The sequence below is a fragment of the Acomys minous genome (assembly GCF_964271855.1).
Source record: "Acomys minous genome assembly, chromosome: 16".
NCBI classification, from domain to species: Eukaryota; Metazoa; Chordata; class Mammalia; order Rodentia; family Muridae; genus Acomys; species Acomys minous.
In genome coordinates, this window is record NC_140498.1 from 43,137,643 (window position 1) to 43,154,766 (window position 17,124).

At 52.7% G+C, this 17,124-nt stretch overlaps 1 protein-coding gene across 1 annotated transcript in view; it reads right to left on the reverse strand.

Annotated features, from left to right (window-relative positions):
- Nucleotides 1-6: 6 nt before the first annotated feature.
- The window catches only part of PPL (periplakin), a 49,440-nt gene continuing 32,322 nt past the window's right edge, over nt 7-17,124 (reverse strand). Inside the window, exons 8-22 of the mRNA XM_084761669.1 lie at nt 16,939-17,046; nt 16,714-16,809; nt 14,701-14,823; nt 14,469-14,615; nt 13,351-13,502; nt 12,588-12,685; nt 12,294-12,451; nt 10,078-10,256; nt 9,854-9,992; nt 9,230-9,423; nt 6,784-6,934; nt 5,737-5,820; nt 4,998-5,114; nt 4,490-4,582; nt 7-2,834 (exon numbers count right to left, since the gene is read on the reverse strand). Coding sequence (XP_084617795.1) covers nt 180-2,834; nt 4,490-4,582; nt 4,998-5,114; nt 5,737-5,820; nt 6,784-6,934; nt 9,230-9,423; nt 9,854-9,992; nt 10,078-10,256; nt 12,294-12,451; nt 12,588-12,685; nt 13,351-13,502; nt 14,469-14,615; nt 14,701-14,823; nt 16,714-16,809; nt 16,939-17,046 — 4,494 coding nt within the window. The 3' untranslated portion in view covers nt 7-179. The remainder of the gene's footprint in view (nt 2,835-4,489; nt 4,583-4,997; nt 5,115-5,736; nt 5,821-6,783; nt 6,935-9,229; nt 9,424-9,853; nt 9,993-10,077; nt 10,257-12,293; nt 12,452-12,587; nt 12,686-13,350; nt 13,503-14,468; nt 14,616-14,700; nt 14,824-16,713; nt 16,810-16,938; nt 17,047-17,124) is intronic.

The following is a 17,124-nucleotide window of genomic DNA, read 5'->3' on the forward strand; positions in this document are numbered from 1 at the left end:
AGCTGGTGTCTGTACTGACACTATAATAGCGAGACTGTAAGCAGCCTGATGCAGTGTGGATAAAACACTTAGCTCAGAAGCCTGCACGAGGGCTAGGGAGCAGAAGATACCCAAGAGGTTGCTGAGAAGGAGTAAGCCAGCCATCTACCTCCAAGAAAAGCCAGGCAGAAGGGCCGGGCCTACTTCTGCCCAGATACCAGGACTGCCAGCTCCTGAATGGACATATCCTTGTTGACGTAGCGGTCATACTGAGCAGGGGTTAGCCGGCCATTGCGAAGAGCATCCTCAATAGAGAATTTCTTGCCAGACTTCCTGTCGTGGATCACTGATGACTCCCCATTAGGACCTTTCACTGATATCTCCTCCCAGTCACACTCCTGGCTTCTAAGCTTCACAAACATGTTCCAGTCGATGAGCCCAGCCCGGTGGGCCTCCTCTGGGGACAGCTCACGACCTGTGTCAGGGTCAATGACCACTATGGAGCGTCTCAGGTGGTTCTCCCTCTGCTCCCTCTTGACAGCCACAGAGCCTAGGCGCCTCTGCAGTTCATCGATCTCCAGATCCTTGTCCTTGGACATCTTCTTGAGGTCATCCAGTTCCTTCTCTAGGGACCAGAGCCTAGAGTTGAGGTGGGTTCCGGAGTCCACTGTGGTAATGTTCCTCAGATCTCGCGTTTCTGTTGCTGCCATCTCAATCTCTGATTGGAGTCTCCGGGTCTCTAGCTGCAGGTTTTGCCGCTCTAGCTGTAGCTTGTGGTTTTCTTCTCTCAGGAAATCCAGTTCCTTGGATGATTTGGAATTGTAGAATTCTAGCTCAGATAACTTGGCTTCCAGCTTTGTTACCTCTGCATCCAGCTCCCTCTTGCTCTGGGTCTCCTCTTCCAGGCTCTTCTTGAGCCTCTGGATCTCTTGCTCAGTGTCACCCTTTTCCACCTGGACACTCTCAGAGAAGACCACCTTTTCTTTGATCTCGGTCTTCTCCAGGGCAGCCAGCTTTCTACGCAGGGGCTCAAGCTCGCCCTCCAGTAGCTGCCTCCGGTGCCGCTCTTCCTCCAGCTGGGCTCGAAGGAGGGCATGCTCCCTGGTCTGCTGTGGGTCCTGCTGCCGCACCACCTTCTGTGTGTGGGTCACCTTCTCACCAGCCTTGGCCTCCTCCCGCTCCAGGGCAGCCAGCCGCTGCTGCAGCCTCTGCACCTCCAGCTCAGCGGCCCTACGCGCCTGTCGCTCACGCTCCAGCTCCTCCAGCTGCCTCTCCAGCTCTGCTCGGCGGCGCTGTAGCCTCCGCAGCTCCATACGCAGCTTGTCGATCTGCCGCAGCTCAGCATCAATGCTGTCCGTGAAGGCAGTCACCTCAGCTCGCAATTCTGGCTCATCTTCATACCGCACCACCTCCTGGCGTACAACCCTTTCCTTGCCCTGTGCCAGCTCTTCCTCCTTGCGTCGGATCTTCTCTTCCTGGGATGCCCGCTCCGCTTCCAGGTCCACCTGTTTCTTCTGTTCTTCTGACAGCTGTATGCGCAGAGACTCTACTTCCTTCTTGGTTTGGGGGTCTTCCTGGAACTGCAGGATCTCCTGGACCACTTCTCTCGTCTGCACCTGGGGCTTGGTGTCCTTCAGGGCCTGGATCTCCTGCTTCAGCTGGTAGATCTCCAGGTCACACCTTTCTATTAGCCTGGTCTTGTCCATGATCTCCTCCCTAAGTCGCTGCAGCTCCTGCTCGATCTCTGGGTCAGTTGTGTATTTAATGACCTCTTTGGTCACCTCTTTGACTTCTACCTGTGGCCCACGCTTCCGTAGGGCCTCCAGCTCACTCTGGTAGCTCTTCAGCTGTTCCTCAGCACCCCTGAATTTGCGCTCCTGCTCCACCAGTTCCAGGCGAAGGTTGGCCACCTCACTCTCTGCCTTGGGATCCGGCCGCACAATCTCCCGAACCTTCTCCTGTACCACCACCTTGGCATTTTCTTCTTCCAGAGCCCATATCTTTCTGAGAAGCTCTGTCTTCTCCCTCTGGCCAGTGCGGGCCTTGGCAGCCTCATCCTCATATTGGCGGGTGAGGTCACTGACCTCCCTCTCCGTGGCTGCATCCTTCTCCACTTTGAGGACCTCCTTGACAGTGATCTTGCCTTCCGCCATGGCCCGTTCCTTCTCCAGTCTCCTGAGCTTGGCCTGCAGGAAACTCAGCTCCTCTTCCTGCTTCTCCCTGAGTGTGTCCTCCCGCTGGTGCTCCTCCTGCAGCCTCCGGTACTCTGCCTCCAGCTGGGGGTCATTCTGCAGCTTTACCACCTCCCTCTCTGTGACCTTCTCCTGCACTCTGCTCTTCTCAGCAGCCAGGGCTGCCACACGCTGCTGTAGGAGGAGCACTTCAGCCTCTCGGGCACCTTTCTGCCGCCGCAGTGCCTCCAGCTCCTCCCGAAGCTGCAGGACCTCATCCTCCTGCGCTCTGTCTGGTTCAATGCGCAACACCTCCTTGACCACATACTCCTGTCCCCCATCCCTGGTCTCCTGCTCTAGGGCCTGCAGCCTGAGCTGCAATGCTCCCAGCTCCTCCTGCAGCAGCTGGTTCTTGTGCTGTTCCTCAGCCAGGGCCTGCTGCAGCTGCTGGAAGCTCTCCTCCAGGCTTGGGTCTGGCACCCTCTTGAGCACCTCCTTCCTCACCAGTGCCTCCTGAGGCCCCTGATCCTTCAGGGTCTGAATTTCCTCCTGGGCACTCTTAACCTCATTTTCCAGCTGCTGCCTTCGTTCCATCTCTTCCTCCAGCTCCTTCTTAATCTTCCATGTTTCCTCCTTGCTGGAGCCCAGCTTTCCCGCTTGCAGGGTCACTCCTGCTTCTGGCTGCTGTGGCCGAGAAGGTAAATGAAAGCACAGTTAGAGACAGACGGTTCAGCTCACCTAGAACAGGTTGGGCTAGTTGTCCTGTGAGCTTCTGGGGTCTCCACTAGTGTTTGAGGGTTATTCTTAAGCTTTTAGAAATTGAATAAGGCAAAATGTTTTGCAGGCACAGAGGAATCTGAGGTTGACACTAGCCTCCCATCTCGGCCCTGTGCCTAGGGGATGTCTGTTGTCCTTGGAGACATTTTCTATGTGTATTTTTAGTGAGCCTCATGTGTTTACCTTTTCTGTGCAAACAGTAGTCTGTTTCTGCAGCTACTGTACTGCAGCTGCCATCTTGGCTCAGAAGGGGTCACATCATTGCTTAACAGCAGTGTATCTACTGTGTAGAACAGTTTAAGCCAGCACGTTGCTGAGGAGTATTAGTTGCTCCCAGCTCTTTGATATGTCAGATAATTCATAATAATAAATGTCATCAAGTTCTAAAAAGTAACTTTTGGGGCTGGGAAAATCCCTTGCAAGCATGAGGACTTGAGTTCTGTCCCCAGCACTGACATGAAAATGCTGGATTTGCTGCTCTAGGGTGTGTGTACCTGTAATTCCAACACCAATGAGGTGCAAACCTGAAGCTTCCTGGAGCTTGCTAGCCAGCTAGCCTAGCCTAATTGGTAAACTCCAGGCCAATAGAGATAGATGGCATTTCTCAGGATGACACTTTGGTTGTCCTTTGCCCTCCACACACATGAACATGTACATGCACCTGCATGTGAATCCACTTATACAAACATAAACATGCCATTCAAAAATAACTCTGGAGCTAGGCAGTGGTCATGCATGCCTTTAATCCCACCACTGGGGAGGCAGAGGCAGGCAGATAATCTGTGAGGTCAGCCTGGCCAACAGAGTGAGTTCCAAGACAGTCAGAGCTACAAACAGAAACTCTGTCTAGACAAACCAAACCAAAAAATATCCCCCAAACTCTGGAGGCTGGAGAGATAGTTCAGCAGTTAAGATCACTTGTTGCTCTTTCAGAGGGCCCAGGTTCGATTCCCACAACTGCATGGTGGCTCGCAACCATCTGAAACTCCAGTTTTATTTATTTATTTATTTATTTTGGTTTTTCGAGACAAGGTCTCTCTGTGTAGCCTTGGCTGTCCTGGACTCACTTCGTAGACCAGGCTGGCCTCGAACTCACAGCGATCCACCAGCCTCTGCCTCCCAAGTGCTGGGATTAAAGGCGTGCACCACCACACCCGGCCCGAAACTCCAGTTTTAGGGGATGAGATATCTTCTGACACCCTTGAGCACCAGGCACACATGTGGTATACACATATATACATGCAGGCAAGACACTCATAAAAAACAAAAAGGGTTGGGGGTTTAGCTCAGTGGTAGAGCTAAGGCCCTGGGTTCGGTCCTCAGCTCTGAAAAACAAACAACAAACAAAAATCTTTGAGAGGTTATCAGCGAATATCTTTTGAATTGGTATGAAAGTTATCCATGCCAGTGGAGAAGGTTGGCCCAGGCTAGCATTTGCACTGGTCCTCAGAGGTGTCAACGAGGACACTCCTTTCATTCACAGGCTGTGTCTCTGCGCCAGAGCAGTCTTTGATTTCTCATCTTGTAGGACAGTTTGAAGTAGTATTTCTAAGATGGATTACCTGTCTCAGGAAATTCAGCGCAAACTCCAAGTTCTGCAGCCTCTGTCTGTTGATGGCGTTAACCTCCGTGAACTTGGCAGCAAGAGCAGCTTCCTACAGAGAAATGTTAGGAGAGCAGTTAGCAGACAAGCCAACAGGCTGGGAGAAAGATAGTGAGAGCTCTTGGACAGAGTCTGGGAAGGGCCCGGCAGGTGGGGAAAGGGAAACTTCTCGCCCAGCCCTACCCATAGCTCTATCCATTGGTGGAAAGGTAGACTCAGATGGCCCAGGTTGAGTCTTAGCCCTTGAGCAAGTCTGCAAATACTCTTTTCACATGTGTTGCAGGCTGTACTGCCCTCCACTACAGATTCGCACAGGGGAGCAAGGTGGAAGCTTCCTGTGCGTCCGTCTGGCACTGGGCTGGAGCCCCTTCGAGCCTGCCTCTTAGGCAAGTTCTTCCTCCTCTTCCCAGCGTATCGCAGAGGCCTGCATCTGGAGAGCCCTTGGCAGTCCGCACTTAACTGCTCACCTCTTCCTTCACTTTGGCAGCAGGAGATTGCAGCCTGGCTCTCTTGTTCACATGGCTGTTATGCCCGTTCTCTAGGTCCAACAGGGACCTTAGCTTCTCTGCTTCAAGCTCATAGTCCTGGGTAAAAGGAAGACAGTGCAGTAGTCAGCTAAGGGCAGCCAAGAAGAAGCTGACCTGCTCTTGGTCAGGAGCTGGTTTAACAGTCTTACACATCTTCCTCATCTCTGGACTGGAACTGCCTGCCAGGGGAGCCCAAGAGCTACTAAGACAGTGACAGGAAGTTGCTACTTTACTCTGCAATTCCCCACTACTTCAGAGTCGCAAACCAAATGGCTCTTCAGGCCTTCCGACGGGCCCAGAGGCCAGATGCTGTTTCTTTAGTGGATAGTGCATCTTAAGCTTTTCCCCTTTCGTCCACCAGACCCTTGCCATTTCCCATCAAGTAGATGTTTGATCATTGACACAGACACTCATGCATACGGCTCTGCTCGCTTGTTTCTTGTTGTAAATAGAGCTGTCATACAATTTTGTTTGGCGTACATTATTCTTCCACTTTGTTTTGTTTTCCTTTAGGGGAAATACTTCCAAAGAGTTGACTGTTTTAAAGAGTGTAACTCTGATGATCCTGGGTGACTGGGATCATCAAAGGGCTGGGCCTACACAAAGCTCCTGCCCAGAGTCCTCAGCAGCTCTGACTGCAAAAGCCCTCCTGTGTGCTCAGACAGGGTTCATGGCTCACCTTCGCTGCTTGCTGGTACCGCTGGGAATCTGCACATACCCTCTGCACCTCTTCTTCCCTGCCTGCTAGCTCATCAAGCAAGTTCTGTAAAACAAGAGATGTTGGAAACCGAGACTGAACTGCACATACAAACCCACCAAAAGTCGGAGTCTTTAGACTCTAAAGTCAGCATGCTGTCGTTCGAAGTGTCATGGTGGCTTTCCTGTATACATTTGTTCACTACAAAAGGCGAGGCCAAGGCCTGAAGCAAGGGCCATGAAGATGGTTATCTGTGCCAGGAAACAGGTGTTTATTGTGTGCTCTGAAATGCCAGGCTCTGCTCTGGCAGAGCATGTAATCCTCCAGTGAGCTTGTGAGCCAAGTCTGAGGAACTTGTTTGAGAACAAGGAAACAGAAGCACAGGAAAGGCAGCAAGTTGAATGTCAGCCACTGGAAGTCGGTCTGTCTGGTTATCTCTGTGTGCCCACATGTGGAGGCTAGTGGTCTACAGCATATATCTTCCTCTTTTGAGGTCCACTTTTTTTCTTTTGAGACATGATCTCTAACTGAACCCGGAATTTGATCAACTTGGCTATGCTTGCTGGTGAATGAATTTCATGGATGCATTTGTCTCTCTTTCCTCCTTGCTTAGTGCTAGGATTATAGACATGTTTAGCCATGCCTGGCCTTTTAGGTAGGCTCTGGGGATCAAACTCAGCTCCTCATGTTCGCATGACAAGCACTTTTCTGCCTAAGTCACTTCCTTAGTTCCAGCCACTGGATTTCTGAGGTCCTTGTGGCACTGAGGAAGCAGGGAGCCCAACTTTGATAATAGGATCTTTCCCACAGGGTTCCCCATGTTTTGGTCACTGGGCACCATGTAGCCAAGCCACATGAGTATCTGTTGCTCAGGCCCTGTGAAGGGCACTGAGAGAAACGGGGTGAGTGAGGCATGCAGTTGTGAGGTGATGTTGAAAGCTCTAGCCCCATCCACTGTCTTACTCCACTGGCCTTGAGGCCTTCTGATCATCCCAGACATGGACTACAAAGTAGAAGCAGCCATCTTACCTTCTGGTTCTTCAGCTTGGTCTCCATCTGGCTGAGGCTGTCTGTCTCCTGAGGCTCATAGCTGGGAGTGTTGGCCAGGAACCGGAGCACCTGGTCATAACCGCAGCGGTACTCACTGTAGGCAGCCCTGGCACTCTGCAGGCTCTGGACCCTGAGGGGATGAAGCCAATCAGGCCTCTGCACAGCTGGCAGAAGCCACACGGATGGCTCACTTTTGGGAGGTTCTCTTGTGGTTTGGGGTGGGAGGGCGGGATAAGTAGGTCAGATTGGCTGGCCAGTGAGCTCCACAGGGCCTACCTATTTCCGCCTTCCCTTCTCTAGGATTGTAAATCTGTGCCACCACGCCTACCCTTTTCGTGTGTGCTGAGATAAAACTTGGGTCCCCATGCTTGTATGACAAGGACCATTCTGACTGGAGCCATCTGCCTTGCCACACTGAGTTTTAAGAGACAGTAGAAAAGCCAAATGTAACTGAACTGGATAAGTTCTAAACAGTCACCAGAAAGAGAATGGTTAGCCAGGTGGTGGTGGCGCATGCCTTTAATCCCAGCACTTGGGAGGCAGAGGCAGGCGGATCGTCATGAGTTCGAGGCCAGCCTGGTCTACAAAGTGAGTCCAGGACAACCAAGGCTACACAGAGAAACCCTGTCTCGAACAAACAAACAAACAAAAAAAGAAAGAAATGGAAAGAAAAAAGAAAAGAAAAAGAGAACAGTTAAGCGTGTGTTATTAATGGGAGGGTTAAGAGCTTCATCCTGACAGGTTGGGGGGGGGGAGGGGAGAGAGACCCACTGTGTATCACTCGAGCAAAGGAGGGCCACTATGGAGCTGGAAAATCCAGTTCCCTCAAGAAGAGAATTTCAGCGTCGCTGGGGTGCGGCAAAGGTGGTACTAAAAGCAAAGTGTTAAATGTGACAGGAGGAGAGGGAAACTGCCTTGAAGCAACAACAATCTACGCTCCCATGTTAAGAAAATGAAAAGACATACACATTAAACCCGATGTTGTGGGAAAGACTGTAAACTTTGTCACAAGTAAAAACAGTCTTGGTGGGCTTTACTCTTGGGCACCCCATGGATAAACCCTTGTGATAGACTGAGTGGAGCCATCCTGGGCCTGAAATTCAGGAAGCAGACCTGGGGACTCCACCTGGACTATTGTTTTTCTAATCGACCCTCAATGGGAGAAGGAGACCGCTCTTCGCATGTGACACAGGCAGGCAGGGAGGAGAGAACAACAGGTTGAGACTGGGCTTGAGCACACGTGGATTAGCGAACAGGCTGGACCAGCACGCAGGCCAGAGACACGTAAGGACCCGTCCCATGGAAGAGATACCAGAAGGTTCACTCTTTTTTCCCTTTAACCTTTTTTCCCTCTTGTGTAGGCTAGTTGGGTTGTATAATAAAGTTTAATTGTTAAGAAACAGAGCCTACACAATGTAATCCACATAAAGGAAGTGAAGGAAAAGGAACACGGGAGAGAAAGCTCTGGAACACCAAAGCTGTTCTTTGAAATAAACCCATCAACGTTAAACAGACTTACTAGTAATATCTACTCCAGGACATGAGCGGAAGTGGAGGAGACAACACTGAGAGAGCACAGGAAGATGGACAAGCAACAGGCCCAATGGAGGACTCAGGAAGATGGCTGGTGCTAGGGAGGTGGGGTGAGATTGCGGAGGCACCTCAGTGGGTAAAAGCATTTGTTGGTGCAAGCCTGATCCCCTGGGCTCAGCTCTCCAGGCCCTACATAATAAGCCAGACATAGGTGTTTGTAATTTGAAAGTTCCTACCGGAATATAGGAGGAGATGAGAGAAGCCCAGGAATCCCCCAGCCAGCTCGCCTGACTCAGCCTGACATATGCAATGGTGAACTGAGACCTCTTTAAAAAGTAGCCAGGTACAGTGGTGCATGCCTGCAATTGCAGCAATCTGGGAGGCAGAGGCAGGTGGATCTCTGTGAGTTCCAGGCCAGCGTGGTCTACAGAGTGAGTCCAGGACAGCCAGAGTTACACAGAGAAACCCTGTCTTGAAAAACAACAAAACAAAAAGAGGAAACTAGGGCTGGGGAGATGGCTCAGCAGTTAAAAGCTAAATACTGTGCATGCATGAGGACTGGAGTGTGGATTCTTAGGACCCATGGAAGTTCTGGCTGGGCATGTGGCTCAACTGTTATTTCAACCTTAGGAAGTAGACTCAGGATCCTCAGAACAATCTGGCCAGTGAGTCTGGCTATTCTGGTAAGTTCTGGGCTTGACTGAGAAAACCTACCTTAGTTAATAAAGGAGAATGAGCAAGGATGATTCCTGACACCAACACACACACACACACACACACACACACACACACACACACACACACATTGAGGGGGGGGGGAGAATTGCTGGTCTTGGGTAACACCAGAGAATCCCCAGCCTAGCGTTTCACGGCAGGCTGTGGCACCCCTCACCTGCGCTCCACCTGCTGCCTGAGATTGCTGAGACGTTGGTTGAGCTTGTGTACCTCAGCCTCCTGGCGCTCTAGGTCAGGGCAGTGCTCCTGGAAGCGGCTGGCCAGTGAGTTGGAGCACTGCTTGGCCACCTGCAGGTTCTGTTCCACCTCACCCAGGAGGGACTTCTGGGCCTGCAGCTCAGAAGCCAGGGCCTGCAAGATGGGCAAGGAGACAGCAGTATTGTGGCCAGAGCTCCTAGGACTCTGGCAGCATCACTAGGGTATGGGGCTTCCTGCTTTGGGAGGAGGTTCAGGCCTAGGAGCAGGAAGGATGGCTCAGCCTCCACAGTTACCCAATCTGGGCCACTTTCTCGATGTTCATTACCATAAACAAAGCTCTGAAATGTCACCTCTGGCAGACTGTGTGCCTGCCATCCTCCAGGCCTCACTGAGCCCAATCCCTCTGCTCCAAGGCTGGTCACGAAAAGGAGGTACAGACAGACTGCTGCCTAAGTCTGTAACACCCAGATTGACACGCTGGGTACTCTGAACCTTCAGAGCCCTCACATCCTCATCTGGTGGTGGAGGCAGATGTACTGAGCCCTGAGAAAAAGACCCCATGGCCGCCAGATCCTAGGCTTACCTCTAACTCCTGCCTCTTGCTGTCCAACATGTGGCCACTCTCAGGCATTGTGTCATCCTGGGTCAGCCTGTTCTCGTGTGAGGCCAGCAGCTCCCTGGCCTCCTGCAGACTCTTCTCCAGACGGTTGGCCACATCCACCCTAAGGGCACAGGTCAACAAATGTATAGGGGTCAGGTGGCCCCTTGACCCCACCATGTCCACCCTATGGTGCACCTGCCACCTACTTCTCCAGGGCTGCATCTAGCAGCTGTACCAGTCGCTCATATTTCTGGTTGGTGTCTTCTACCCGGGTCCTCAGCAAGGGTGTGGTGCCACTGCCCGGGAGGGCCTGCACAAAAGCCTCACACTCGGCTGTGCACCGTGTCTTCTCTGGTTCAATCTGTAGCAGCTCATTTCTAATGTTCTGTGGGGATCAAGACTGCCCAGGTCAACCACACCCCAGCAGCTCTCTTCCCTCAACGATGTGCCCTGGGACAATAATGCCTGAAAAGGCCCACCTCCTCGGGGTGCATCTGGGGCCCAATCACCAGCTTGGCAGTCTGTTTTTTGTTTGTTTTTGTGTGTGGATGTGCACATATACAGTGAGTATATGTGCATATATGGGAAACCAGAGGTCACCCTCGGGTGTTCCTTGGGAGCTATCTATCTTGAGAGAGAGAGAGACAGACAGACAGACAGACAGACAGACAGACACACACACACACACACACACAGAGAGAGAGAGAGAGAGAGAGAGAGAGAGAGAGAGAGAGAGAGAGAGAGAGAGAGAGAGGTGGGATGGAGTAGGTTGATATGAGGAGGCCAGAAGTCAATGTCAGTTCTTTCTATCTCTATCTCTATCTATCTATCTATTTATTTATTTATTAGTTTTTTGAGAAAGAGTTTCTCTGTGTTTTCTTGGCTGTCCTGCTCTCACTATGTACACCAGGCTGGCCTCAAACTCACAGCAATCCGTCTGCCTCTACCTCCCGAGTGCTGGGATTAATGGCGTGTGCCACCACGCCAGGCAAAGATTTTTATTTATGTATATGAGTGCTCTATCTGCATGTATACCTGCAGGCCAGAAGAGGGCATCAGATCATATTACAGATGGTTGTGAGCCACCGTGTGGTTGCTGGGAATTGAACTCAGGACCTCTGGAAGAGCAGCCAGTGCTTTTAACCACTGAGCCATCTCTCCAACCCTCTATCTCATCTTCTAAGACAGTATCTCCCACTGAGAACAGTGCTTACTGATTGGCTGGACTTACTGGCCAGTAAGCTTCACCCAAAGTCAGATTTACAGACAAGTGCAACCATGCTGGGTTTTGTTTTGGTTTTGGTTTTGTTTTTAACATGGATTCTGGGGACTTGAACTCAGGTCCTCATGCTTGTGTGCAGGCCCTTTACGAATGGAGCCTCTCTTGAGCCCCTACCTTGTTTGTTTGTCTGATTTTGAGACAGGGTCTCTTACTAGGAATTGGGGCTTGCCAACTAGGCTGGCCAGCCAGCCAACCTCACAGACCCTCCTGATCCTGCCTGCTCAGTAGTGGAATTACAAGGCTGTCCCATCAAGACCAGCTTTTAATGTGAGTGCTAGGGACTGAATCCCGGCCCTTGTTCTTGTGTGTGCGTGAGCTATCTTCTCAGCCCCGGGGTCTGTTTCCAATGGACTGTTAAAGAGAGTAACTCAGGCAAGTGGTTGTCACTGGACACTCTATACATCCCTCATGGAAGATTCCATGGAATCTTGGGCAACCTGCCAAGTAGATACTTCGATGTGCCCATCCCATGACTCCACAGAGCTTGGGAAGGGATTCTGTGGGCCTCTGCCCCTCCCTCACTCCTGTGCCAGGCACCAGAGACTACTGAATTTTTCTGAACTCTGTTCTCTAAAACAGGGGTGAAGAAGGCCTTACCACAAAGGATTATCACGCAGAAGGACCTGAGAGTAGGTGCTAATGAATGGAGACATATGCCTGGCAGTTCCAGCAGTTCAAGTGAGGACGAGCCCATTTTACTTTAAAATGGCCTGAGCTGGGCGGTTGTGGCGCGCACTTTTAATCCCAGCCCTTGGAAAGCAGGGGCAGGCGGATCGCTGTGAGTTGGGGGCCAGCCTGGTCTACAGAATGAGTTACAGGACAGCCAAGGCTACACAGAGAAGCCCTGTCTTGAAAACTAAGAAGGAGGAGGAGGCGGGAAGAGAGGGAGGGGGCGGGAGAGAGAGCAGGGAGCGGGGAGGAAGAGGGAAGAGAGGAAGAAGTGATATCAGGCTGAAAATCTACCCAGAAGCAGTGCCAGATCACATGTGCCTGAGTACCAGGACAGGGCATCTATTTGGGGCTTGATCCTTGGGGACAGCCCCCTACCCTGCTACCTCCATAGTTATCCAGCACCTGCTTTGAATGTCTCAAGACCCCAGAGAGGTAGCACCTTGAGCCGGAGCCCCAGCCGAACTATACCTTGAGGTCCTTGGCCCGCTCGGCACTATCCTCTATTGCCTGTCCCTGCTCAAGTGGTGGCCGTAGGATCCCTGTGATAGCCTTTTCCTGTCGGTCTAGGTCACTGGCCACTTTGTCCAAGCCAGCCAGCAGCTGTCGCCCCTGCAGATCAGAGGCATCTGTCGTAGGGAAGACAAATCAAAGGTGACGGTGAAGAGCGCGAGGCCCGGAAAGCCAGCCGCGACCTTGGGCTGGCCTGGCTTCCCTCTCTCAGCCCTCTAGCAGAGACTTGTCACCATCTCCCCTGGTACCCACCTCCAGGGTTCTCTGTCCTTAGCATCTCATGCCGTTGCTGGAGTGTGTGTTTGCTCCCAGCTGCCTTCTGCCGCACACTCCGGTACTGGCTGCCCAGGCTGTGAAAGCAAGAATCTACTGGGGACCCAGGTCTCATACCACCCTCCTTCCAGGTCTACAGCCTCTGTTGGGTAACAGCCCATGGGAGCCAAGCAGCTCCTTGGAGGGTTTTGAAAAAGTCAAAAGTACTAGGTGGGGCTGACAAGATGGCTCAGTGGGTAAAGGTGCTTGCCGCTAAGCTGATGACCTGAATTTGACCCCCAGAGCCCACATGGTGGAGAGAGAGAACCAACTCTAGCGAGTTGTCCTCTTATTTCCACACATACATGCCACCTCATAATGACACCAAGGGGCCCAGGGCCCAGCAAGGCCAACACACAGATCTCAGCAAAATGGAGTGTCGAGAGGGTGTCAAAACAGAGCGGAAGGGCAGGGAACCGGGTAAGTCTGCAAAAAGGAGAACCAGAATCCATGAAGCAGTACATCAGTGCTGCAGGTGGGGTGTCTAAGACTTGCAAAGGCCCAGAGGCGCTAACAGAAAATGCTTGCTGCCCTGGCCGTCAGACAGACATCCAGCTGGGCAAGCCAACCTCACCTGCCACTCTTGCTGGAGCCTTTAAGGGAGGCAAAGAATGACAGGTGTATGTCCCAGCCTACTGTGGTGCCCGGAAGGCCGCAGAGCCCAAGGGTGGATCCAGCCTCCTTCCCTCCTTTGTGCCTGTACCTGTCAGCGAGAGCCAAGGCCTCGGGGTCGGTGGGGGGAATGATGAAGCAGACGGCGGGGGCAGTCAGCCTCTTCCCAGTGCTGTCCGTCAGCTCCCAGCTCTCCCCACTGTTCTTCTGCAGCGTGTAGCTATAACCTCGAGAGATCAACCCCTGGTGGGGACAGACCCGATAGCTAAGATTCACCTAAGGCCTGGAAGCCCAGTCGCCCTCTCCCCACATCGCCCTGTAAACTCTTAGACACCGAGAGTCTACTAACTCAGGCCCACAGAGCTAGCCGGAGCCAGCACGAAGGGGACACTCTTATTTAATTTTAATTTATGTGCATTGGTGTGAGGGTATCAGATCTTGGAGTTAGAGCCAGTTGTGAGCTACCATGTGGGTGCTGGGAATTGAACCCGGGTCCTTTGGAAGAGCAGGCAGTGCTCTTAACCACTGAGCCATCTCTCCAGCCCGAAGGGGACACTCTTGACTCAGCTCCGACCTCTACTTTGACATTGATTTTTGTTTTTGTGACAAGGTCTTCCGTCACCCTGACCGGCTTCAAGTTTACTATGTGTCGGAGGACACCTTGAACTTCAGACCCCCCTGCCTCCACTCCCAGAGTGCTGAGCTCCCAAGCGGGCGCCATCATCCATGCATTATGCAGTGCAGGGCCTCGTGCATGCTAACCCAGGGCTCTACCTACCAAGTGAGGAGCCACATCTCCAGCCCCCCAGTTTCACTTAGAGGACCATCCCTGCACACCCCTAGTCCAAGGGGCACACCTCTTCTGTATTCCAGCCTCCAGATGGACATATGACTGAGGCCTGGCCAGTGAGAAGCTGGCATTCCCCAGCCACAGGGGACTGGTTAGAGGTGGCCTTAAACATTACAAAGTGGGCCAATGAGAGGTGTCCTCAGGACTCTGGCTAGAATGGCTGGGGTAGTTGAGCTGGTAAGATGAAGACAGGGCAGTGGGGAGAGAGGGAAAGGGGTACAAAGGGTCATATATCCCCCCCTAGGAGAAAGGGTGGACCCCTAAGAAATGACTGCTTGAGGACCCACGTCTACCTGTGCCACCCCCAAGACGACTGTGCTATAGGTCCAGGCTTCCTAGGATTCCAGGTAGTGACTGACCTGGTCACCCTCAAAGTCGCAGAGGGCCTCCACAGGGATGGGCTTGAGCGGGGTCTCACGGCGGTACTTGAGTGGCACCACTTGCTGGCCTCGCCTCTGCAGCCCCCGCACCACATCCTCATACTTGTCCATAGCCTTCTCCTGGTCCTGTAAGAGCAGCCCAGGGGCCAGGTAAGGCCAGTTTCCGGGCCCCGGGAGGAGGGCCGGGCAGGCACCGGATGGGGTCACTCACGTCCAGCTCCCTCAGCAGCAGCTCTATCTGATACCGATCCTTGAAGTCAGGGCTGTATTTCTGGTTCAAGTCTGAGTCCACCTTCCGTAGCAGCTCCTGAGCGTCTTTCATGTCTTTGTGAAACTGAGAGAGAGCCGAGGACTCCATCACAGATGGAAAGCTACCACAGGCACCCTGACTTCTGCCTATGGCTTCCTGCTTATCCTCTAGGTGGGCCTGGGCCTCCCACTCACCCTAAATCTATGATGTGACCTGTTTGAGCCTGTTCGGCTCCCCTTTCAGCCTGGCTCCTCAGGGCCTTCCACTAAGTTCAAGATTTTTCTCTGTGTGCCAGGAATGCCCTAGCAACACAGTCATGTGCTCACCGTCAGCTGCAGCCCCTCCATATGACAGTCCCTTACAAACATCTTACCCAGTGAAACCGCCCGCTATAAGTGGACCTCATGGGTTTACACAACAACAAAATCACCCAACAACGCGTTTCTTAGAAGTACTGTTTAGCAGCACCTAACTGTACTTTAATTCTAAGCCTTGCCAGCTACCTCTTCTTGCCTCCTCTTCTTGTTCTGGAGTGTTCCCTCACCCACTTTTTGGCCCATTAACTCTGGACTCATTTGTTTTCAGTTGCCCCCTGGGCTGAACTGCTGCCTTGAGTAGGTAGGACCTTTGTGAAACCTCGTGTGGCTCAGAGACTCCAGCGAGAGCCATGAGGTGTCCCCCGAGTTTAGGTTCCATTCTGAAGGAGCCCAGATCAAACAGGAGGAGTGGCACTGTCATCACAGCCACTCTGGAGGCTGAGGCAGGAGGTTTACAAGTTCAAGTTTGTCACTTAGTAAGATGGCCTCCAAAGAGAAGGTAAAAAGAAGGCTGAGGGTACAGTTCAGAGGCGGGGCCCTTGCCTGGCACGTGTGAGGCTCTGTGTTTGGTCCTTAGTACTGGAGAAGTGTGAGGAAGACTCTGCATTTTGACAATTACGTACAGTTCTTACTGGAAACATACACTCTGATGAAAACACACAGCATCTGTGAACAGATGGGTCTGTGGACAGGTGCCCACCTGGACAATAGGCAGCTGCTTGGCCATAAGGATAAAAAGCGAAGAAGCACTGCACTGTGCACCGTGCCAGAACAACACGCTCAGCAAGAAAAGCCAGGCAAAAGGCGTGCGTGGTCCTGTATCCCTTATGCTCACTCTGGCTTACAGCAGTCTAACCCAGAGACAGTGAGTGGGTCAGAGGTCATCAGGCTGGGGTGCGTGCGTGCATGTGCATGCATGTGTGTGTGTGTGTGTGCGTGTTTGTGTACATGTGTGTGTGTGCGTGTTTGTGTACATGTGTGCACGTGTGTGTGCACTCGTGTGTGTGCACACTCAAGTGTGCTTGTGTGTGAAAAATTCAGTGTCTATTTGGCTGATGAGAAAGTTCAGAAAACAGAGGGTGGGGTTGTCCTGTATTGCCCTGTATGGTACAGTGGTACAGTAAGAATGAGCTGGGCATGGCAGCGCTACGCAAGAGGCGGAGGCAGGAGAATTGAGAGTTTGAGTTCAAGGACAGTCTGACCTGTATATTGAGAACCTGTCTCAAAAGGGGGCTAGGGATGTTAGTTTTCTTGAAAGAGGCTAAAGTGACAAGGCTTATGTTTTGTACAACTCAGCAAAATTAAACCCAACAGGTAGAGCGGAGGCAGGAGGACCGGGAGTCACTCCCATCCTCTGTTACACAGAGAGTGGCTAGCCTGGGCTACGTGAGAGCCTACGTCAGAAAATCAAAACCTCGGGCTCGTGAGATCACTCGTTAGCCTGATGACCTGAGTTCAGTCCCCTGACCCCCCATGGTGGAGGGACAAGGACCCACTCACGGAAAGTTGTCCCCTGGCCTCCACGCACATGCGAGAGGCTGTGCGCACCCAGGAAACCCTCTCGTGCGCCTGCGCCGGGGGGTGGGGGGTGGGGTGGGGGGGAGGGGGGCTGGAGGGCGGGGGGTGGGGGTGGGGGGTGGGGGGGTGGGGGGGGTACCTGGTGGTAGTCCTCCATGTACTTGAGGTGGCTCTCCTCACAGATGAGGAGGTTCAGGTACTCCTTCCACTCCGCATGCACGGCCTCCATGTGTGCCTGCCGGGAAGAGGAGAGACCCATCACTGCAGCCCAGGTGCCTGGGAGGCCGGGAGAGGGACTGGTAGGAAGCCAGGCAGGGAGGGACAGACAAATGGAGGTGTCTCGCTCTAACAGGAGCACACGTACCTCAATGGAGTTCCTCCCTGGGTGCTCAGCCGCCAGCAGCTGGTCGCCCTCGGTGTGCAGTTTGTTGATTCTTTCTTCTTTGGCCTCCAGGTTCCGGTTGATAAAATTCTGCCAGGGGAGCAGACAGGGTCAGAGCCTGACTTGGCAACCCCTGTGCCCGACTCCAGAACCGCACCTGGCCCCGTG